A 24,128-nucleotide genomic window follows, 5' to 3' on the forward strand; every position below is an offset into this window, starting at 1 on the left:
ACAAAATCATCACCTTAAACATGAGCCTGCTCTATCTGGTCAGACATTGAATGAGCCCAAGGGCCGGACGTTCCCACCCCTGCTTTAAGGGAGTAACACCGCGCTATAAGCACTTCCAGTAACGCTGATGGTGCGACTCGGACAAGTTTCTCTCTCGTTGCAAGGCGGATGAAGAAACAAAGGAAATGAAGGAATTACTCCTCAGTGACACCAGGCTCAGCCACTGAAACATGGAGCAACCGGGAGCAGAGCTGGCGGCAGGAATGCGGTGAGCAGTTGCCCTGGGTGAGAAGAGAGCGCACGGCAGCCCCCGCCCGTCGGACCCAGCAGCCCGCTGTCAGGCTGCAAGGCAACAGATGCGCAGCGAGATGGGCCAGGGGAGCAATGCCCCTGAGGTCAGGGATAAACCATCTTCCGAACTGTCATTTTCTAGATTTCACCTTTTCATCATTAAAGACAGAGAGACAGACAGACAGACAGACACTGAGACCTAAGGACATCAACACTACTTGACAAAAAGAAGAGATAATGAAGATCACTGTGAGCAAAGCTGCCACTTAGCATATTAAAATCATGAAAGCCATTAAAAATCTGGGGGAGCCCAGCTGGTGTGGTTCACTGGTTGAGCATCGACCCATGAACCAGGAGGTCAGGGTTCAATTCCTGGTCAGGACACAGGCCCAGGTCGTGGGCTCGGTCCCGTGGGGGGCGTGCAGGAGGCAGCCGATCCATGATTCTCTCTCATCATTGATGTTTCTTTCTCTCTCTCTCCCCCTTCCTCTCTCTGAAGTCAATTTAAAAAAGCATTAAAAATGTATATATATAAATTATATTTTTTAAAAAGTCTGGGGGGAAATATATAGAAGAATAAAGACTTCAAGCTTTTAGAAAAGTTCTTCCTTACACAACTTTAGTAGGCATGGATATTAATGCTGAAATCATAATCATGGCAATGGCTGAACTTCATGAAAGTACAACTATGAGCTGTGCCCCTTGCCCACCCCCCGAGCATCCTGAGTACACGGGTTCACTGGATGAAGATGTGCCACAGCCTGACCAACAAGGTGAGTGAAGGAGAATCCAAGGTCACTTACAGTGAGCGCTTCTGTCGTGTCGCATGAGAAAGAGATAAAAAAGAGCACAAAGTGAAAAAACGGCAGAATTTGGGCCAACAATTTTAAACAAAGTATGAATATAATAAAAACATCAAGGAACAGATAAGCAAAGTCAAGGAGTTCATGGATTTAGATTAGCAAATGCCAATGGGAAAGAAAAAATGGAAAGTATTTCAAAATGATGACACATTGGACTTCTGAAATTCAGGGAAGATAACACTGTAGCAAAAATGTAAAAAATGTTACAGATTACAATCTGTTGCCGTACTTCTCTGTACCACCTTGTTCCTTCAAACTAGTTTGAAACGTAACAGAAGATATTATATCCTCGGGCTTGCCTTGTATGCTTGGGCAATTTTGAATTTTATCTTCCTAAAATTTTATCTAACTAAAGCTTGTTTGAGGTCAAACTTAGACTGTACCTAGCGAGACTGGCACGGAAAGTCAGAGGGAGCTATGTGGCCTTGGGTTTCAGAAATGAAGGGCAGGGTAACATAACGAGTGCTAAGGTCCTCGCCAACTCTGCGAAGCGACAATGACTCTGGGATCGGGCATGACCACAAGCACCAAGGGAAGCAAGGAGTCACCCCGTGTCCTTGCCTGAAACTGGTTACCCAGCCCAGCCCTCTGGGGGCACCCACCAGGACCCATTCACTGGGTCATTTCTAATTTGTAAGGATCTGTCAACTGACAGTGTTATGCAGGAATACACCACCAGGTGGCAGTATCTGACCACAGCATGAGCAACAACCTTTCGGTCTAAGCTTGAAGCATTGTAATGTAGGCCACAAAGGGGAAGGGAAGAACTAAGAAATCAGAATCAGACATTAAGTCAGCTCTTCTCTTTCCCACCCTGTCTTTCCCCTGACCCAGAAGGGCCCTTGGGCCTCGTGTGGACCCCTGCAGAATGAGGCTGATACTCTCATGTCTCAGCCTTTAAAGAGGAGTTGGCATGGGGGCAGGGGCACTGAGACAGTAAGCTTCAGCAACAACAGATGTGCACTTCAGTCCTTATTTTGAATTTTCTTTTGGAAATGAAAGGAGTAAACACGGAGCCCTGAACCTGTGATTATAAAGAACAACAAAGCGCCTGAAGATCACCTGTTTATGTAAATGACAGAAACAGTGTGTCTGGGGATAGGAGAGGTGTGTTTGCAAACACCGAGGGGAAGATAAAATGATAGATGCCAAAAAGCCCTGGGGCTACCTCAGAACAGAATGAGTCTCTGGTTAAATATGTAAGAGTTAACAGAGGCTATTGTTTTATACTAGAGGCCCGGTGCATGGATTTGTGCACATTGAAAGGAAATTAATTAGAAGGTGGCTGGTGGGGCAGGACAGGGCGAGATGGGCTGGACACACCGTGGAGCTAACCTCCCACGGTCCCTCCCCAGCCGGCCGCACCTGGGGTGGTGCCAGGGCTCGAAGGGCGTCTGCAGAGTGAGTGGGGTCCCTCTGGCAGGTGGCGTCCCTCAGCCTGGCCTGTGGGGATCAGGCCCAAACTGGCAGTCCAACATCCCCCGAGGGGTCCCAGAGTGCAAGAGGGCACTCTACCAAGCTGCTGTCACTAATCTGCCCCCTGTGGGCAGTGTACATCATAGCTACCAGCCAGTCGGCCGGTCAGCTGGTTCCTTAGGCTTTTATATATATAGATGTATATATAGTAACCAGCATGGTTATGTGCAAAAAAACTCATGGGTAGAATGGTGGTGAATGGAAGAGCCCATAAAGATCACCTCATTCAAAGGCAGGGAAGCTACGACTCAGCCACATCCAGGGATGTGCTCAAAGTCACCCACCTGGCAAGTCCACCAGGCAGGGCTCAGAAGCCGGGTCTCTGAGCTGCCAGTAGGAGGCTGTTCCCACAACACCGCCTGGTTCTGTATTCACGTTTGATTTCTACCCTTTGCTGCTAAACTACTCAACAGTATGCGGCCAGGACCTCGGCCTCAGCACTACTGCTGTCTGGGCTGGACCACTCTCTCTCCGTGGTGGGGCGCCCCGCACTGCAGGGCTGAGCCACAGCCTGGTCTCCGCCCACTGGCTGCCAGCAGCACCTCCCGCCAGGAGCTGCATTACCAGCGACTGAATGGCTGAAGCTCCCTGTGGCTCCGTTTCCCGGTTTGAATTCCACCAGAGAAATGGATCTGGGAGAAATGACGGCTGCTCACCGGCACAGCTTTTGAAATGATGCCAATTATTTTCACTCCACTCTCGACAGAACTACAGCCTTGAAAACTACAAGGACGCAGGATGAGGAGATGAAGTCATTAAGACAAGGGAAGTAGAGATTTCCCTGCGGCTGGGCCCCGGCACCTCTCTATCTGCCTCTGAATGTAGAAGCCTGTGTGGCTCTTCTCGTCTTCAGCGATTGAGCACATCCTGACAACAAGCCGAACGCCTGGGCAAGACTCCTTTGCCAATTTCAATGGCCTTTCCAGGACAGAGCGGGAAGGCCCCATGTGACAGCGGGCCTGCGCCCCTCCGTGTCCTCTCAACGGTCCCGAACTTAAAGCTCGCTGTCACTGAAGAGTCATCGTGCCCTCACACACGATTTCTTCCCTGAATCAGAAGCCTTCCTCCCAGGGCCCGGGAGACCCCCAGGACGTGTCCATACTTACTTGTACCAGTGGCGATGGCTGCCACTTGGGGTCCTCGCTCGCGAGGTCCTTCCCCATCCCCAGGGAATGCATTCGGCGGCGGCAGGGACGCTGCGCCCTGCAAGTCTTCCTCTCCCAGAGCCGAGGCCTGAGCCCGTAGTCTGTCTAGGGTGCCCAGGCCGGGCACCTCCAAATTGTCCCCCAGCGGGGCCAGGGGTGAGTCCCGAGAGGGTGGGAGGAAGGGCGTGTCTAGGGGCGAGCTCGGGGGAGACAGAGAGGACAGGGAGGAGCGGGAGGACAGGGACGCCAGGGACTGGGGCGTGTCCAGGGAGCGCCTCTGCTTGTGGAAGCCCGGGGGAACCTGGGGTTCAGAGAAGGGGGCCTCTCGTCCCAGGGAGTCGAAGGGAATCAGATCAAAGCGCAAAAGCTGGCTGCACTCTGCCGCGTCCGGCTTGTCGTACTGGGGCAGGCCGTAGATGTCGGTGAAGCTGATGGAGCTCAAGGAGCCCCGGCTGGAGGCCAGCGAGCCCCGGCTGGAGGCCAGGGACCCCCGGCTGCTCCCCGAAGACACTGTCAGGGTGCTGGCAGACAGGCTGAAACGAGAGCGCCCGCGCCCTTAGGAAAGCCGCCCTGCGATGGGCGCTGGAGCCCCACTGTCCCCGGCACAGCGAGCGGCCAGTCTGTTCCCGAGGGAACAGGGCCTGCCTCATCCTGCGTGAACCGCAGCGGGGCTGTCAGCACCTGCGAGCTCCAGGAGGCACCTGCGGTGATATGCCCTTTGTTTCCTGGGTATCGGAGGGAGACTAGCTAACATCAGGAGTCAAGCCTGAGTTCCCGGTCCAGCTGCAAGGCGGGCTAGCAGAGTCCACGTGGCCAACTCATTGCCCTTTCCAGCTTCCCACTTTCTCACGGGGGCTGCGACGAAACAGTTCCTACCTCCTGGCATTCTTTCGAGGAACAACAGAAAAGTACACACAGAAAGCCTTACAAAGTGCTTCCCAATACAGTAAGGACTTGGAAACCAGACCTATGATTGAGCATCCAAGTCATATTTTAAAATACCCATAACAAAACTATATCCATAACCACTTTTTTAAAAAGCTCAAATAATAAGGTCTGTGTGCATGTTTGTAGATGGACATACACACCCCTAAAGCTGGGAATTACAAAATCCTTGGAGAAATTTGACTTCAGACTTGTTATTTTGGAGCCAAGTTAGGTCTTATGCCTTGAATCATGTATTAGCAGCTCCTCTTAAAAATAAAATGTACCCACTTTTCCGTCTTTTACACCCCTTCCGGTTCTAAGTTCTGGTGGAGAAAACCAAGCTGAAGGAACTGTGAAGTTCACGGACATGTCATTATAACATGGTATTCATGACATGGTAGTGAAGGATAGCTTTCTCTTTTAAAGGCACCTTACCTTTAACTTGATAATGAAATGGAGCTTTCTCGTTTAAAGGCACCTACCTTTTTAACTGGGACTGGAGATAGGATGTTAAGCGAGTAGCTTCTTCCAGCTGCATAAGCAGACAATTTCTTTTTTCCTGAAGTAGAATCCTGTGGGTAAGAGAACAGTCCATTGGTGGATTTCAAAGATAGCGAGTATATTTTCCTAACAAGAAATTCAACTATAAATTCCCCACAGTGATTTCAGTTCAAATGGCTCAATTCTTTAAAGCACGTCTAAGTCCTAGATGCCCAAATAACAGAGACTGCCCCTGTCTTGCTTGAAAGTGTACCACTGGTGCCCTGACCAGTGCCTAATGCCCTGCAGAAGCTCAATAGATGGTGGGTGGGTGGACAGGTGGGCGGACAGAAAGGGAGGCACACATTCCCTCCACCTTCTCTGCTTGGGGAGGAAGCAGGTCAGGCAGTAGCTGCCCTAGCCAAGAGCCTCGCTTTGCGAGTTGGTTCTTTACTGGCAGCCGGGGCTGCGCCCGGACGGCGAGGCCAGCGCACCTCTCCGTGGCGCCCTGCACGGAGGTGGCCCGCGCGCGCTGGATCTCCTCCTCCAGGCGCCTCCGCTCCTCCTCCAGGCGGGCCGTGTCCTCCGCCGGCCGGCTCTGCTGGACGATGAGCTGCAGCTCCTGCAGCAGGGCCTCCTTCTCCTTGATGAGCTGCAGCCGGTCCCGGTCGGCCTCGGCCATGCCCGGCCACGACTCGTTCTCGAGCTGCGCCAGCTGCTGCTGGATATTTGAGACTCTGCAAGAAACGGAAACAGAGACATCCACGAACTTACAAAACCGTCTTCGCGCGTTCTCGGCACCAGGCACTGACTCGAAAAACTCACTCTGCTAAGTAAACACTGCACGGTTGCACAGAGTGACCCTTCAGTCGCAGCAGTGAGGAATCGGGGAACGATGTGTAAAAAAGTGACGTGTGTCCTTTGCATAATCTGCCCCGGTCTGGCACATCGGGCTTGTGTCAACGACCTGACATGAGGCTGCAGCCCTCCCCACACCCGTGTGCTCTGTGGTTTCGGACTTGTGGTTTCCTGCGCGGTCCTGTCCCAGAGCAGGAGGCAGCTGGCTCTTTTCTCCCCACCTCCCATCACCGCCCGCTAAAACCACTGGCCACATGGGCGGGCCTTCCAGCTCCTGCCTGCGCAGCAGTGCCGAGCTGCTGACACCTGCCTTGACAAAGCACAGGCGACGCGCACCCATCACAGCGCTTCTGAGGGAGGGGCCCGGGGCTCTGCGGGCTCTCTCCTGCCCTGGGGACCTTGACTGTGTGTGAACTTCCAAACGCATGCAGACAGCAGACAGTCACCAAAAGCTGACCGCATGGAGCAGTGGACACACGCGCCAGCAGATGCGGGGGGGGGGGGGGGGGCGGCCCCGGTGAGCGTGGGCATGAGCATGGCATGAGCTAATCAGCCACACTGAATGTGTCAGCACCATCAGCCTCAAGGTGCAAAATACAGACTGTTGTCCCTTTCCACACGCCTAAATGTCCACGTTTGCCCAGCAAACAGAATGCACCAGTTTTTGTGTCCCGGGGTTGTTGGCAAATGCAGATTAAGTGAAATAGATGTGGCTTGTATTTTCAGAGTATACTTTGAATGCAGAAATAGAATTTTTAAAATATTTTTACTAGAGGCCCGGTGCACAAAATTTATGCACCCGGCAATGCCCGCTTATGTTTGATACCCTCTGCTTTCTGGCAGCCTGGCTGGTCTGGAGGATGGTCACTGGCCTTGGGGCTCTCAGGGGCTTGCATTATACACTGATGTGACGATCCTCACAAAAATGGGAATGGCAGGCATGCTCCTGGGACTCCCAGTTCCTGTGCCCAGGGCCTGTGTCACTATTCAAAGCTGGCATCCTGCCTGCAGGATCCAGACTTCAGAATCCTTCTCAACACTGTGCTCCCTGCAGGTACCGCCAATTGACGTGCTGGCCAGCCCTGCACCAAGTAGGGCTCCTCCTGAACTAGACATGCACATGGGGACCGTGACCCGGCTACCTGACCAGGCAAGACTCCTTCAAGTACCAAACCAATGAGAAGACTCACAGTAGACAGGTAATAGTTTAAATGTACACATTTTGCTCACATCCAACTGACCAATACGGTCAAGAAAATAGTTGAATGTCAGTAGCTTTATTAGACACGTTCTTTTCTAACTTAAAACTCATTTCCTGAGAATATGTTGGAAAATGGCGCCAGATCATGTCACTGAAAAAACTAATGACAGAGGCAGCTGAATAGAGCTAGCAATCTAACTGGGGTTAGGCATCCACCAATGTCTAATTAGTGTAATTAAAACTTATGGCAGTCATATAACCAATGCCCAAGGAAAATATACCCCAGGCAGACCCACAAATAAACTAGTGCCAAATCAGACAGTATACCCAATGAAATTTCTGGAACATTCTACCATAGAACAAGACAAGTCAAAGGTAAGGAATAAATATAAAAGAGATGAAGAACAATGAGCAAATCCATTGTGTCCTCATAACTTTCCATTTCAACTTAGTGGATCCACAGGAAGCCTAGCTGAGCCCAGCTAAAGTCAGCATCGCCTTGTAATATGTACTAATTCATATACGTACACTGAAAGCAGGCATATTTTAGAATCAGGCCTTTTGAGATTTCTGAGGTTTATACATGGGATCAAGATTCCATTTGAGCCCGGCTGACATGGCTCAGTGGTTGAGTATCGAACTATGAACCAGGAGGTCACGGTTCGATTCCCGGTCAGGGCACATGCCCAGGTTGCGGGGCTTGATCCCCAGTGGGGGCGTGCAGGAGGCGGCCGATCAATGATTCTTTCTCATCATTGATGTTTCTGTCACCCTCTCCCTCTCCCTTCCTCTCTGAAATCAATAAAGATATATATATATATTTTAAAAGATTGCATTTGAGTTGGCTCCAGGTTAGCAGCCATGCCTACAAGGATTCTCGTTGCTGAGAGTGGCAGAAGCAGCAAGCTAGATAATCCTACTCTTTCCCAGAAAACCTCAAGGAACACCACTATCAGAAAAGAAAATGAGGCAGAAAAAGGGAATTATATGAGGGAGGAGAGGCAAAGGGCAAATTTCACAAGTTCTGCCCACCGTGGGCGTTAAACAAGCAGTACCGTGGCCCAACTTCAACACGGTACCATAACTTTCCACAGCTGGCGAGAAAGACATGCAAAGACACACGCTGAGGGACGACCTCAGGAGCAGAAACAAAATCTGGATGGAGCTGACTTCCTGCAGCACATCTGGAAAAGCTGTTTGGGCTGTGCCGAACACTAGGCCAGCATGTCTGCGCTTAAGAATCGTGCTTTTCAAAAACGAATTCCATTTCACAATGATGCGAATGACTGCATGGCCATTTCAGAGCCGTACGTGAGTCTAGAAGAATACCGGCATCTGCTGCATAGTGCGATTTCTTTCCCTGTAGCCACACTCTGGCCGCAGCCACGGGGGGCCTGCTCTCAGCCAGGTCGGGAGGCACATGTGTCTGTCTGTCTACCCTGGAAGCCAAAAGCTCTAGAAGGATTCCTTCGATGATCCCTTGTACATTCGCCAAGAGACGGACAAGACGGCTTTGCCCTGACAACAATACGCCTTGTCTACCACGCTGCTGGCCTGGAAACGAGCCACCCCGGGAGCAGCCGAGTGGCAGGGTAACTGGAGGAAACAGGCCCGCCTGGGGCCGAGCACGGCTGCGCAGTCCCCACGTCCCTGCACATCCACGCCGAGCAGCTGACCCAGGGTCGGAACCCTCCTGCGAGCGCATCATCCGACTCTGGGTAACACAGCAGAAACTTTCCAGAAAGCCTCTTTTCTGAAAATCACTTCAGTGAAATTAAATACATGGAAGCAAAGTGAGGTCATGATGCAAGTTTACAAAAAAGAAACTTTTCCAAGTTCATTTTTAAAGAGAACTGAGTGCAACTTCAAATTGGCGAGGGTTTTTTTTTCTCCCTGCAAGTCAACTGTGTTTTTTATTGATTCCCGCTTTTGATAGGTAATACATTGTACGGCCTATGTCTAACCTCTCACAAATGCCTCTAGAAGCTTTAAAATCTGTGTCCCTATGCTCACGGCAGAGAGAGAGGAAAGGCGAGCCTCCGTCCAGCATTCCTGTTTCATGCTGATTATGTGACTTCCAAGTTCGATTCCCCGAACAGGTCCAACGTGGACAGAAGTGAAGTAGGACTCGCTTTTCCTTTCGTATTTTGGCCCAAATGCCTTTTCGGTGACAACCCAGCACCAGGAAACCATGAATGGAAACCGCATTTATGCTGCAGCTGCTGCTCAGACCCTCACAATTCACATGAAAATCTTAAATGGGATTTGAATTTTTCCAAGAAAAAAAATGCACTTTCTGTATTACACAGCTTTGAGGCATTTGAACATATCCAGAGTAACCTCCAGGCATTCGGCGCGTTCCGGAAATACTGCTTTCAGAACGCAAGTGGCGGCCCAGGCAAGCCACGGTCCCACGCGACCGTGATGCGACGTGACGGAGCGGCATCAGCCGAGCCGCGGCCATCAGATGTCAGTCACAGCCACAGACCTGAGGCTCCTTAAGTCCGCTCTCCTTCGTTTCCTTTGTGTACATATCCATTTAAATGAAAAGCAAGCGCTCAAGAACATCTCAGCTGAGATCTCAGAGGAACGATGAGATCACTTCAGCTGCGTGAACTAAATATCGATCAGCCAGTGTCCACTCAGCTCAACTCCTTAGTCTACATGGGAAATTCGAGAAGTCTGGATCTAGAATGTGCGGTGTAAGGGTCTACTGATAGCCCAGCATTCCTCCCTGCCCTCACATCTTTGCCTGTTTGAATTACAGATCCTCAGAGCCACAACTTTAAATGAAAAGCAGGCCGTCTGCAGGCCTCCTCTCGGCCTGAATGGGGAGGAGGGAGCTACAACGTGAGGGACGCCTGCTTTTGTCTCTCACAGCCAAGCTCCACCCCCACAACCCAGAGACACAGTCACTTGAGAAATGAAGAAAAATCCAAGCGACTGATCAAATTCCACTGGAATCCTCACACCACACTCATTCCTGACAACGGATGAACAGCAGGACCCATCCTGGCAACAAACACTAAGGCACAGCGAAGCTGGATGGGCCGAATGTTTTGTTCCTATCTGGACTGCGCGCGTTTCTATGGAAACAGCTACAGTTTGTGCACAGTTCTGGAACAAGTGCTCTTAGGTTAAAAATAAGGAGCCATCTGCGTCATCGGCATTGCTTCCAGGAGACCTGTTCTTCCAAACTGGCCTTGAAAAATTCCAAAATTTTTAACCAATAAAGTTTAACCAATATCCCTATCATAAGGCCCAAGGCGGTGCTCCTGCAGGGGAAGGAAGAGGCACTTGTTTGGACACATCTCACGTGACCGGAGTTGAAAACACAAAACTAGTCATGACAGGGGTGGTTTGGTCTGGAGAAGTCTCTAGAAATCATACTACCATTTGCAATGATGAGTTCCACTTCCACCAACATCCTTTCAATTCAAATACATACGAAACCCCTCACTGTCCACACCACCATATTTTAAAAAAATATTTTTATTGATTTCTGAGAGGAAGGGAGAGGGAGAGAGAGAGAAACACCAATGATGAGAGAGAATCATGGATGGGCTGCCTCCTGCACGCCCCATGCTGGGGATCGAGCCTGCAACCACTGAGCCACGCTGGCCGGGCCACGACACTGCATTCTGATGATTTCCCAACTCTGGAAAAAAAATCTCACCTCTAGATACACAAGCAAAGCTGTACACACATGCAGAAACTTCTCCCGGTTTAGAAATGGCAGAGCCCAGGAGGTTTTGCTTGGAGAGCAACACAGGCCAGGTTCTGGGGATTAGGACATGGGCATCTCGGGGCGCCGCTATTCCGCCTGGTCCAGGCGCTATGTGAGCAGTCTGCCTGGCAGCGCTGAGGCCGGCATGTCTGGGAACAGCAAGGGGGCCCACGCGGCTGGAGCAAGGCAAGTGAGCAGGACGGGGCAGTGGGCTAATGCACCGAGTCAGCAGACCACCTGCTCCTCCAGGCCCATGTTGTCCACACACAGTAGGGATTCAGGAGCAAGACAAGAGGAAGGTTTTACAGCTGTGGCGCTACTGATGCCTGGGCCACCTGGGTCTTCGCTCTGGGGCCGTCTTGCATCTTGCGGGTTGTCTAGCAGCATCCCGGGGCCCCACCCACTTGGCGCCTGCAGCCACAACAAACAAAAATGTCCTCTGGGGGCAAAAATCACCCATGGATGGTTGAGAGCCTCTGCGAGCAGAGGAATGATGGGATCTCACATGCTTTGAAAGGATCACTTGTCTGAAAAAAAATTCAGACGGTTATCTCAATAAGCCAAAGTCACACAAAAACAATGTTGAGCTGCACCACCAGTGCGAAACGGCACCGTTGTCACCATGGCAACGGAGAAAATGTCTCCGCCCATTACGCTAGTAAGATTTACAGGATGATGATATTTAATGGTGCTAAGGAGATACAGAAACCAGGACGCTTGATCCCGTCGGTGGCAGTGTAAAGCGGGTAAGTCATTTCGGAAGGCGATTTGGTGACATCTTTTACAACGGTCAATACACGTGTCTCTAGACCCAGACATCCATCGCAAGGCTGGCCCGTTAACAGATGGGCTCTGCTTGTGAAAAGGGAAAACTGCAGCCATCTAGCTGTCCATCCAAGGAGGGGTGCTTATCACACTACAGAAGCTGTGCAATTTCCTTTGCGCAGCTACAGTGGCCTTAGCTTATTCCATGTTTACATGAAAGACTGCAAGGCTTCGCACTCAGCCATTAACAGTGGGAGGGGGGGTAAAACAGGGGCAAGGTGGATGCTATCGATTGTGCCTTTGACAAAAACAGTGTATGCATGTATGATTATGCAATAAAAATAAGGAAAATGCATGTGCATGTATGCATGTATATATGTAAACATGAATGTGTTGTGTGTGTTCAAGCATGTATACCCTGGCGTGTGTGCATGTGTGTGCGTGTGTGCACACACACCCATACACAACCAGGGTATTCCTGCTCCATATTTCCATTAGTTGTGAAGGAGTTTATCTCCCGAACAGGTTAGAGACCTCATGTGATCGCACCACACGAAGAACACAATTTCTTCAAAACACCTGGAGCAGGGCAGGTGCTGAGCAGAAGTACAGTCTCCCAGTTCCCAGCAGTGTCGCTATGGGGTGAAGCTACGGGGGTCATCCACACAGGCCAGCTGCTGGAAACCACCCAGGGATGGCCCCGCTAAGATGTCACAACCCCGCAGCACAGCGCAGGGGTCCTCAGCTGGGCACTGGTGCCATCTGGGGGAGACCATCCTTTGTGTGGGAGCGTCCTGTGCAGTATAGGATGGGGAACAGCACCCCTGGTGGCCGCCTACCACAGCCAAAATGCTCCTCCCCTGGACGTCTGTGCTACGTATCCCTGCGTTTTAAATGTTGCCAGTGCAGCCCCGAAAGGCCTTTCTCAGGAGCCCCTACTGTCCCACAAAGGTTGAAATGCTGGGACAAGCCCGGCCGGTGTGGCTCAGTGGTTGAGCATTGACCTATGAACCAGAAGGTCACGGTTCAATTCCTGGTCAGGACACATGCCCGGGTTGAGGGCTCGATCCCCAGTAGGGGGAGTGCAGGAGGCAGCCAGTCCATGATTCTCTCTCATCATTGATATTTCTCTCTCTCTCTCCCTCTCCTTCCTCTCTGAAATCAATACAAAATATATATTTAAAAAAAGAAAAGAAAGGCTGGGCCAGGGCCCCCCTCCAGTGCAGTGTCTTTTGCCACAGCCCATGCGATCCTGAAACTCTGCTCTTAGTGGACAGACACTGGGGAAGGGCGGTGTCCTCCCGAGTTACTTTCTCAAATTCTCCACTTTTTACCCAAATGCGTTCTCTCCGCACACCAGCTCTAGAACACAACAACATCACTTGCTATGTTTGGGAAATGCCACAGCAAAACACGTAACAATTATGCTCCCAAGTGCAGCAACCACCTAGTGTCTGCGTTTTGGACAACACAGCACATTCCAGCACCCACAGTGCGCAGCTCCAGTAGGGACGTGTGCCGACACGCGGGACGCTCCGGAGGGACGGTCGCCCTGACCAAGCCCAGCAGCTCGGAGGAGGAAGGAGCCGCCGCGGGGAATCTGAGCTCCCAGATAAGCACGCGGCCGCCCCGGCTTGGGGCTTGGCCGAGCTCCATGTAGGAATGGGAAGCCCCCCACCAACACCTCGGGGAAAGCCGGGAAGATGGGGGAGAGCACCCGGGCGGGCGAACAAAGGCCCATGTCAGCCCCAGCCGGCCCTCCAGCGGGGAGTCAGATGATCTGCTTTTGTTGCTATTTTTACATTTTAGAAAAAGGCAACAAAGTGCGTTTGCAGACCTCCATGAATGATACAGTATACCGAGCCGGCCCAACCCCAACGCTGAGCTCCCGGACAGGACCCTGCACCCACGGGCATGCCGCGCCTCCACTCCCACCCCCCCAAGATAACTTTAAAAAGATACGCTTTATAGCTTTTCCGAAGCACATATCTCGAAAATATTTGGTTTTAAGACTCTTTCCAGAATGAAAAAGAGAGAGAGAGTTTCTAAAAAGAGGGCATGAAAGCGAGGGCAGGGTCAGCACTGGAAGCAGGGACCCTGCAGGGGTGAGGTGACGCCCTGAACTCCGGTGTCACCGGTGGCGACTACACACGGCCTCTCCATCCTGCCCGTGCCCCGTGGCTAAGGCTGGGAGGGGAGAGAGGAAAGACAACCTTGGAAATGCACAAACAAGGTCAAGTCTCGATGTTCAGGAGGCAGGTGATTTACAACACAGGTTAACAGAAACGCCCGCCTGTCCCTTCTCTCCGTCAGAATGAACTGGGTTGGATCCTGCTATCACCCGTGGACCTAATCCTTACTGAACCATCTTTCAACCCACAGTGTGTGACTTTTCCCATTAACCTATAGAGTTAGAAGCCACATGTGAAGAGAGAAAGCCATTTTGCTTAACCTGGTCTGAGGGGCTGCTGCTCAGATGAAACGGGGGAGGAGGGGGAAGGAAGGGAAGGAGAAAAGGGAAGGAGGGAGGGAAGGGAGGGAGGTAGAAAGTTCTGAACTACCCAAGAGGACAAGGAAAGCTGAAAACGTCTGTATTTTTATTAAATCATGTCTTTATACCTATTTGCAACGTTGAGAATGTCACCATTTTAAATGCACGTGAAGTCTGATCAATGTATTCAGAAGCTACACAGAAATGGAGATGTTTTACTTTTTATGCTGTCGGACTGTGCTTTCCAAATAAGTGGGCAGTCACACCTGGGAATGCGGCAGCCAGTCTCCCTGCAGAGAAAGGAGGGGTAGCAAGCGGGACGCGCAGAGGGGCGGCCTACCTCTTCTTGGCCTCCTCGTACTGCCAGTTCAGCCGGACGCGGTCCACAAGTCTTGTTTTATCGTCGAAGACAAACTTCCAAGGCGGGGGGGGGGGGGGGGAAGGAAGCATATTAGAAACATCTTTTTAAAATAGACCATTCATTTCAACTTTCAGCAACAATGAAGGCTATCGTGATTCATCTTCCAGTTTCCATTTTCCAAAGGCCTGGAAGGAAACACACCAAATCCTACCCAGCAGCCACCACGGACAGTGACGCTGGGAGGGGGCTGGGATGTTTGCTTTCCCGACATTGGTGAACGTTTTTGAAACAGTGAACGCACATTCATTTGTTGTGTAATTCTAAACAACAAATTACGTTTTAAAGGAAATATGGAATGACTTGATAAAAACTGATACAAAGGCAAAAAAATTCAGCTCATTTGGGGCAGTATATTCTCTCATTTCTTTCATTTCTTTATTTGATTTTCATTCTTTATTGTTCAAAGTATTACCTATGTCTCCTTCCCCCCCCCCCATTATGCTCTCATTTCTTAATAAATACAGAATGCTGTTCTCCTAAGAAGTCACCAGATCTAAGATGACAGACTAGCTGTGTGACGCAGGGACCAGGACTCCGAATGTTCTATGGCCGGAGCCTGGAGCGTCGCCTTAGGAGTTAGACCTGAAATGCCATGCTCTGCCGTGACCACTAGCTGCGCTGAAATATTTCCACATGGATCGCACTGAAGTGAGCAAATCCCTAAACGGAAGGAAAGAGACGCCTGGCTGGGAGGCGACTGTAGCTCTCCTTGGTTACTTCTCCTTCTTTCCTGAAAACACATGACTTCGTTTCAATAAATCACCTCCATCTGTAGACCTGACCTTACTAGACCAGATAGTATGGCCATGAAGCTTTTTTTTAAATAACTTCATGTCAACGAATACTTGAAACTCGTCTACCTGAATGATTAGTGATGAAGCTATTGATACACATCATGTAAGTGCAGTTCAAACCCGCACTGTTGAAGGGTGAACTGTATTTTTCTGGAACAACATGATGTAGCAGAGAGCACAGGGATCAGAGATGTTGACTCACACTCATGCCCGCCTCTCCCTGACTACGTGACCTTAGGTAACCTGGCACCTCGATCCCCTCTCCCGTCACAAGGGGATGGAAACAACCACTTAAATGCAGATAAGAGCCATGAAGCTGCCAACCCAGGCAACCAGTCACCCCCCTCAGTGGCTGCGCCGGGTCATCAGCCTCTCCCCGACCCTTGAGCGCCATCAGAGAGCCTCCCATCTGTCCTGCTTCTGTCAGGCCAGTCCAGAGGCCCTCACTTCTAATTCCAACCTTGTGATAAGCAGCAATGAGTTATTCACGGAATTCGGAGTCTTGAACTTCTTTCCCTCCCTCCTGCCAAAATCTTTAGGCAAAACATGCCAGACATTTCTGACTTACAGATTCTTCTCCTGGCGACCATATTCCTTAAACCAAAGGTGCCCGCCCGGCCTCAAACGTCTGATCCTACTTTTAAGAATAATGAAATAGGGCTATTCCAGGACATCCAAGGCATAAAAAGTCATTATCTGCTGATAGTATAGTCCCCTCAAAGAAGCACTACCTGCTAAAATTTCAAAATATTAGCCAATTATTTAAAACCCAGAGGTTTTTGTCAATGGCTCTTCCCTTTCTTTTTTCTCTTTTTATTTAATATGGAGGAGGGCAATCTGTAGTCTACTGATATTTCATCTTCAAGCCCAAAGGAACAGAATAAACTGTTTATCCATTTGTACCAAATGACACACTCCACTCAATGACATTCCAGCAGCAGTGTCTTCAAGTAGTGGCTTCAAATGATGGCTGCCAACTTTATTTGTGTGGCTAACTCAAGGTTTCACTAATCATCAAAAAGGGGTATTATGAAATTCTTTCAAGTCCCAAACAAAATTAATTTTAATTCAATTTCATTTCCTGACATTCTTTTAGAATAAGAAATAGCACCAAAATAGAACCCAAGGTGACACAGCCACAAAGCCTTTGAGATTCACTGGTCTAAGCCAGAGATCAGCAAACTAAGGCCCGAAGGCCCAATCCGGCCCACCACCTGTTTTTGTAAATAAAGTTTTATTGGAACACAGCCCCTGCCATTAGTTCACATATCACCCATGGCTGCTTTTGCATAACAACACCGCAGAGTAGGTGTGGCAGAGACTGCATGGCCTGCAAGGCCCCAGATATTTACTATCTGGACCTTTATACAGAAAAGTTAGCTGACCCATACTCTAAAAAGTCACGTTTGTCAAAGAGACATCTAAACTCAATTCTCAAAAGGATTCTGCCATTTTTAACAATTCGAATCACAAAGATATAGGTAATAAGCAATTTCAGTGTATCCCAGGCCACTGAACCTTCACAGCTGGATGTGAGAAACAATATTTTTTTCTTCCAATCGAATGGCACAAAAGCCAGAACATTTCTGAAGAGGAAGTGGAAAAGGAAAGCCAATGAGAGATGACCACACAAAAGCAGCCCTTCTGGCTCGATTCTTCCCCGGTGACTTACCTCTCCGATGATGTCGGTCTGAGACCCAGCGTCGCAGAACTGGTGAGAGTCGCCCACCGCGCCTGGGCGGGGAGGGACTTCTTGCAGCGGGTCGGTCAGAGAGAAGTTATTCCTGAAGCCGTCGGTGAGCTTGGCCAGGCTCTGCAACAGAATGAACGGGCCACTTGTGACAGAGGTGGGCGCGCGCCTCTCCCTCTAAGAGCAGGCATTTCACTCCGCGCCCAGTGGGCGGCTTCCCCACTGGCGGGCTGGCCACCCAACCCCATTCTCATCGGATTACAAAGAAATGTCCAGGACATGCACCTTTAATACAACTCTCAGTGACTGAAATCAAACAGCGATCGAGTCCTCCTGGTAGCGCGTGAACAATACAGAGGACAACTGTGGTACCCTTTTCACTGTTTTTCAAAACTCTTGGGGAAAAAAAAAAAGCATTCCCTCAGAAAACACTCAAACTCATAGAACCAGAAAGTAGAATAGAGGTTGCCAGGGGTTAGGGGGAGGGGAAATGGAGAGATGTCAGTCAAAGGGTACAAACTTCCAGTTATAACATGCGTAATATACATCAAGGTGACTTAGTCTCTTAAACTGTGCTGTGTGCCTTGATGCAGCTAAGAGAATAACCTTAAATGCCCTCACCACACACACACACACACACACACACACACACACACACACAGGGTTAACTATGTGAGGTGGTGGAGGTGTTATAATTTTATGGCGGTAATCATTTCACAATCTGTATGTGTATCAAACCTTCACATTGTACACCTTAAATCTAGACAAATTTGTTTGCGAACTATGCCTCCATAAAGTGGGGGAAGGAGTCACATCTCACATGTCCTAGCAGTAAAGGAGTCCGAGATGGATGCTACTTTGAGATCTTCATAAACCACGCAGGGGCAAAGACAGCTCCCAGATGATATTGACACGTTTTCACAGCCTGACTTTCTATCATAATTCTACATGGTTCAAGGTCACCTCATACATACGCCAGTTTGCCAGATCTCAGAGGAAGTGTGTATTCTGGCACATAGAAGCCCTTTGGGTGAAAGTTCAAGAGAAATCAGATTTTCTACAATTTTTTAAAAGACTGTTTCTATGGACACCAGGACGCCCAGGGGCGGTCTAACGCAGCTGGCGCTGGATCTAGACCAGGGCGTCCTGCAAGGGGCTGAATTATTAAGCTCGTACGAGAAAACAAAGCCGCTCAGATCAGCGGTCGCCAACCGGTGGTCTGTGGAGCACTGGTGGTCCGTGAGGTCCGAAAGGTTGGCGACCGCTGGTTTAAGGAAGCCTTTGGAGCAGCGGCTGCCAACCGGTGCCTGCCCATGTGGAGCAGAAAGACCAGCGTGCATCCATTTGCAAAAAGTCAGCTTTTTCTCAAAGCAACAGGAACTACAAGAATTGAAGTTGCAAAAAAACAGCAACATGAAGCTACAATGATCCCAGCCTTATCGCTGAATCTCTGGCCATGGGAGGACACGTGGGACGAAGCAGCTCCCTGTGCACAGACACGGGGAAGGGGATGGGGCACGATGCGGGAGGGAGCCGTGCAGGGCAGCAGGCACAGTCCCGGCTGTCCCTGAGGGCCGCTGAGCACGTGCTCGCCCTGTCACGTGTCTTCAGAAACACGCCGAGGGCCCGCACCACGCTAATAAGGGTCGTTACGGGCCGTGAGAGAAGGGGGAGAGAGCTAGACTTATCAGAGACTTTCTGTGTTATTTTGATTACTGAGCAATATGAATGTGTCACCCACTGTGGCTTGAATTGTGTCCTCCAAACACCATGTTCAAGTCCTCCCCCGGGGCCCGCGAACTTGAGCCCACTGCAGTCTTCGCAGATGGAGTCAAGTCAAGATGAGGTTACACTGGCTTAGAGCGTGCTCTCACCCAGGACCGGCGTCCTCATGAGAAGAGAACATTTAGACAGAGACACATGGAAGGCCCCATGCGACAGCAAAGGCACGCGCCCGGGAATGCCAAGGGTTGCCAGTGGCCACCGGAAGCTGGAAGGGACAGGAAGGGGCCTCCCTAGAGCCTTCAGAGGGCACGGCCCTGCGAACCCCTTGATTTCAGGCTGTGGCCTCTAGCCTCTGAGAGAATCCATTTCCTTGGTTCTCAGCCCCCCGGTTTGCAGTCCTCTGTGATGGCAGTCCTGGGAAACTAGCATGCATTGTTTTAAATACATATGTGCGCGCACACATTAAAGATATATATGCATATGTAATACCATATATACATGTATGTCTTTGGATATATATGAACTGTGCATATAATAAGTATATAATATTTTTAAAATTCTAAACAAAGGGAAGACAGACAAGGAGGCAGACAAGTGGGCACGAATATATGATATTGTAAAAATTCTACATAAAGAAAAGCTAGACGAGTGGGCAAAGGGGCGCACGCCTCCCACCTGCATCAGGTCCCGCCGCTCCTTCTCGCCTGTGCAGATGGCCTTCTTGATGGTCCGCAGCTCATTCATGATAGCCTGGGCCTCATCCAGCTTGTAGGTGGTGTGAGTATTTGACATCTTGCGGTCAATCCTGGTTAAAGGGGAAAACTATTGTCACTCCATGCGAGATCGTCCCATTCCATTAAACACAGAAAACTCAAAGCTTCCCAGAAAGGTGGGGAACAGTGCAAATGGGTTCCAGCAAAGGGAGAGAAAGATCCCGTGCGAGGCCTTGTGGGACACGGCCTGCGCCAGGGCAGCCGAGGCCGCGCTCCATGAAGAGCCTCTAATGATAAGGCAATGAGATCATCAGCTGAGCACCTGCCGGAGGCTTTCAATCCTTGAGAGGAGGGTCATGTCTTACTCGCTTATCCCCAGCACCTGGTCAAAAAGGGGCGCTAAATGAACATGCAGCGGATCTGTGTGCAGGGAGAATATGTGGGAACCAGCAGAGAGCAGTGAACTGTCATTAATGGCGCCTTGTACAAAAGCTGGAGACTCTTATGTCTTCCCTATGTACCTCTTTCTTTTATGTCATCTTGGTTCTAATTAATCACTCGCTCTCTCTACTACGCACCTCCTCAATTCTTGTCTTTAATCCAAACACCCTTCGCCCTTCCTTCCTTCCATGAATTCACACTTCCTTCCTCCTTCCCTCTCGCCCATCCTTCCTTCCCTCTCGCCCATCCTTCCTTCCCTCTCGCCCATCCTTCCTTCCCTCTCGCCCATCCTTCCTTCCCTCTCGCCCATCCTTCCTTCCCTCTCGCCCATCCTTCCCTACCTCTCGCCCTCCTTCCTTCCTTCCCTCTCGCCCTCCTTCCTTCCTTCCCTCTCGCCCATCCTTCCTTCCTTCCCTCTCGCCCATCCTTCCTTCCTTCCCTCTCGCCCATCCTTCCTTCCCTCTCGCCTATCCTTCCTTCCCTCTCGCCCATCCTTCCTTCCCTCTCGCCCATCCTTCCTTCCCTCTCGCCCATCCTTCCCTACCTCTCGCCCTCCTTCCTTCCTTCCCTCTCACCCATCCTTCCTTCCCTCTCGCCCATCCTTCCCTACCTCTCGCCCTCCTTCCTTCCTTCCCTCTCGCCCATCCTTCCTTCCTTCCCTCTCGCCCATCCTTCCTTCCTTCCCTCTCGCCCATCCTTCCTTCCCTCTCGCCCATCCTTCCTTCCCTCTCGCCCATCCTTCCCTACCTCTCACCCTCCTTCCTTCCCTCTCGCCCATCCTTCCTTCCCTCTCGCCCTCCTTCCTTCCCTCTCACCCATCCTTCCCTACCTCTCACCCATCCTTCCTTCCTTCCTTCTCACTTGTCCTTCCTTCCTTTCTTCCTTCTCGCCCATCCTTCTTTCCTTCCTTCTCACCCATCCTTCCTTCTTTCTAACCCATCCTTCTTCCCTTCTTTCCTTCCTTTCTTTTCACCCATCTTTCCTTCCTTCTCATCCATCCTCCTTTCCTTCTCACCTTTCCTGCCTTCTGGCTGCCCTCCCGCCCCTGAGTGCACGAGGCCGGCAGCACGTCCTCTGTCACGTCCGCCATACCTAAGCCTTGAGTCGTAGGAGCCCTCAGGGCTAAAGGAGTTGGGATACTTCCATCCAGAAATGGAATGTGCTCCTCTGGAAGGTCATTAGCTGAGCTGCAGGTCCCGCCCCACCACCGCACAGCTCTGGTTCTGAGTTGTCGCCCCGCGTCGACTGAAAACCTGGGTCCTAACGGCCAGCCCACACGCCCTAACTTGGCACTCACGGAAGCACCCCGGCAGGCCACGGAGGACAAGCGACACGCCAGCTCTACAGTGGGACCCTGGGCAGGTCACTTCGCCTCTTTAAACCTGTCTCCTCGTGTCGCACATAGGACACTAACCATGTTTCTCCCACTTAGGGCGAAGATGGGAGGAGAGGGCCGCCCGGGCCGAGGCCTGGCGTGTCATGTTTGTGTGGCCATTACTATTATGAGGACGATGCTGGATCTACTTACTCATGGGAGAAAAAGTCAATAATTCACCAACCCCGGTACTTTATTATCATTAACAAATTCCTGGCCACATGCGTCACAACTCACAGCAAAACTGAGCACCGGAGCTGAGCTGAGCTGTCAGCGCCCTTGGAACCAGAGAAGGACAAATAGCGCGAGCAGGAAGCCTGCCCTCCCCCTGGAAACGGGCTCGGCTCGGCAGCAGCGCCGCGGCTGCCATCAGTTACAAATCAAACACGCATGAAACCTGCTCCCAAGGCCTCTTCCACGGAGAGCGGATGCAGGCGCACCAGGGGACCCCACACATTAAATGGTGACACCCCCAAATCCCAACATGGCCCGGCCATGTGTTTTTCCACTTCAGCTATTCTATGGAGAACCGAGAGTCTAAGGCGAGACAGCAGCAAAAAGCCATCCATCTCACATCTGCGAGGAAGTGGCCTGACTTTTCTTGCGGGGGGGGGGGGGGGGGGGGGGGGGGGGAATCTAGACTCATTTACATAATAATGTCTCCTTGTATTCATCTTCTGATCAAAGGCTTCCCAATGCGGCTCATTGATGTCACAAACCACAGCCCACATAGGCTGATGGAGTCTGGAGAAAAGGGTTACAGCATTTCCAGACAAAAAAGCCCCAAGGCCAGAAAAGTCTGACTTCTCCGCAAGGCAATGACCACAGCCCCTGCTAAGCAGGTCAGACGGCCCCTCCACAATGAAGACGGCAAATGGATCACCCTGACACTGACACGGGCACAGAGAAATGAAAACTCGACTGCCTTAAACAAAACTGTTTCAACTGCTTGAAAGTCAATGCCAGTCAGATAGCCACAGACACACAGCACGGCTCAGGCTGCAATGAGATGCTAACCTGGTCAGCCCAGCTTGGTACTGTGTTGTGGTTTCCCTCTGGCTTGAGCAGTTATAGAGCCTAAGCGTAGCCACCAGGAAACCAGGGATGGAGCCAGCAGTCTCCCGAGGCACCAGGTTCTACGCTGGGAACGGCTGCAGTTCCCATCAGGGAGAGGGGTCAGCGGGCCTGCGCTTCACCCCACCAGCAGACCCGCACAGTGCCTAGAATAGCCGTGGGCAAACTACGGCCCGCGGGCCGGATCCGGCCCGTTTGAAATGAATAAAACTAAAAAAAAAAAAAAAAAGACAGTACCCTTTTATGTAATGATGTTTACTTTGAATTTATATTAGTTCACACAAACACTCCATCCATGCTTTTGTTCCGGCCCTCCGGTCCAGTTTAATAACCCATTGTGGCCCTCGAGTCAAAAAGTTTGCCCACCCCTGGCCTAGAAGTTCAACTTCAAGGTCACAGGCGTGGGCTCTGGCCTTAACTCTACCCAAGTGCTCTGAGGCCTTGAGGAAGAATGAAGACTGGCCCAGAGCAGCTGTTTTCAATCAATTCCAAGAGTGTCCCCACGTGGTGAGCAGGAAGAGCTGGAGGGGGAGCCTACAAGAGCCCGGGACCCTCAGCCCTGCTTCGGCAGCACCTCCCCCTTCCAGGCTCAGCTACTCTGCTTCTACGGAAGACGATGTTTGGGGGCAGGAAAGGAAAAGAGAGTCCCCTGTTAAAAAGTGGGCAAGCGCCCTAGCTGGTTTGGCTCAGTGGATAGTGTTGGCCTGTGGACTGAAGGGTCCCGGGTTTTATTCCAGTCAGGGCACATGCCTGGGTTTTGGGCTCTATCCCCAGTAGGGGGCATGCAGGAGGCAGCTGATCCATGATTCTCTCTCATCATTGATGTTTCTGACTCCATCTCCCTTCTAAAATCAATAAAAATATGTATATTTTTTAAAAGTGGGCAAGCTATTTGAGAATATGATCTCGATGTTCTAAGAACCTCTGGAATACTATCATTTCAAAAGAGTTCTATTATTGTAGAACATATCATCCTATATAATAAAGAGCTAATATGCTAATTAGACTGAAGAGCAGAACGACCATCCAGAAGACATTCCGGACGAAGTTGGGGCTGCGAGGGCTGAGCCCCTTGCATGAATTTCATGCACTGGGCCTCTAGTTACATAATAAAAGATTATATATCATATAAGTATAACCTTACATAAACAGCGTATATAGCATACATTATTTGATTAAACTATATGATTATGGAAATAGTTCAATGGACCAAGGATTCACTAGGTGTCAGAGTCTTCCTGTGTGCTCCCCAGTTGTCACCTCCTTTAATCCCCTCAATGGCTCTACAAAATAAGCATAATCTCAGATTTTATAATGAAAAAATGGAGGCTCAGAGAGAGCACCTACGTGGCCCAAGGTGACAAGCTAAGATGTGGCAGAGCCGGGGTCAAACCCCATCTCCCGATTCTCAAGTCTTCATCGGGCGCCCCCCAAAGCCACAGGCGAAGCCTTGCTCAGAGCGGCCCATGGAGGTCCACAGGTTTAGACACGGGCAAGAGATGCTCCACAGAGCACAGGCCGTTCCTGCTCCCCGTGGGATCCACTCTCATCACACAGAGCCTCAGAGGCCAGGAGAGCTCTCCCTTCGCGTCCACAAGATTCATTTGGGAATTTTCTCCCTTTTTTCAATTCCCTCTAGAACTTTGAATGAAATCAAATAATGGGCTCAAT

General features: G+C 50.6%; 1 protein-coding gene across 2 annotated transcripts in view; it reads right to left on the reverse strand.

Moving 5' to 3' along the window:
* Positions 1–24,128, reverse strand: part of WWC3 (WWC family member 3) — a 111,176-nt gene that overhangs the window by 22,971 nt on the left and 64,077 nt on the right. For both annotated transcript variants that reach the window (XR_004966897.1, XM_036304624.1), the window contains exons 6-11: positions 19,530–19,659; positions 17,112–17,252; positions 14,565–14,638; positions 5,677–5,919; positions 5,185–5,274; positions 3,737–4,308 (exon numbers count right to left, since the gene is read on the reverse strand). Coding sequence is in view for 1 of the 2 variants with exons in the window: in XM_036304624.1 (XP_036160517.1) it covers positions 3,737–4,308; positions 5,185–5,274; positions 5,677–5,919; positions 14,565–14,638; positions 17,112–17,252; positions 19,530–19,659 (1,250 nt within the window). In the remaining variant the exon portion in view is untranslated. The remainder of the gene's footprint in view (positions 1–3,736; positions 4,309–5,184; positions 5,275–5,676; positions 5,920–14,564; positions 14,639–17,111; positions 17,253–19,529; positions 19,660–24,128) is intronic.

The sequence above is a fragment of the Myotis myotis genome, unplaced genomic scaffold (genome assembly GCF_014108235.1).
Source record: "Myotis myotis isolate mMyoMyo1 unplaced genomic scaffold, mMyoMyo1.p scaffold_m19_p_4, whole genome shotgun sequence".
Taxonomy (NCBI): Eukaryota; Metazoa; Chordata; class Mammalia; order Chiroptera; family Vespertilionidae; genus Myotis; species Myotis myotis.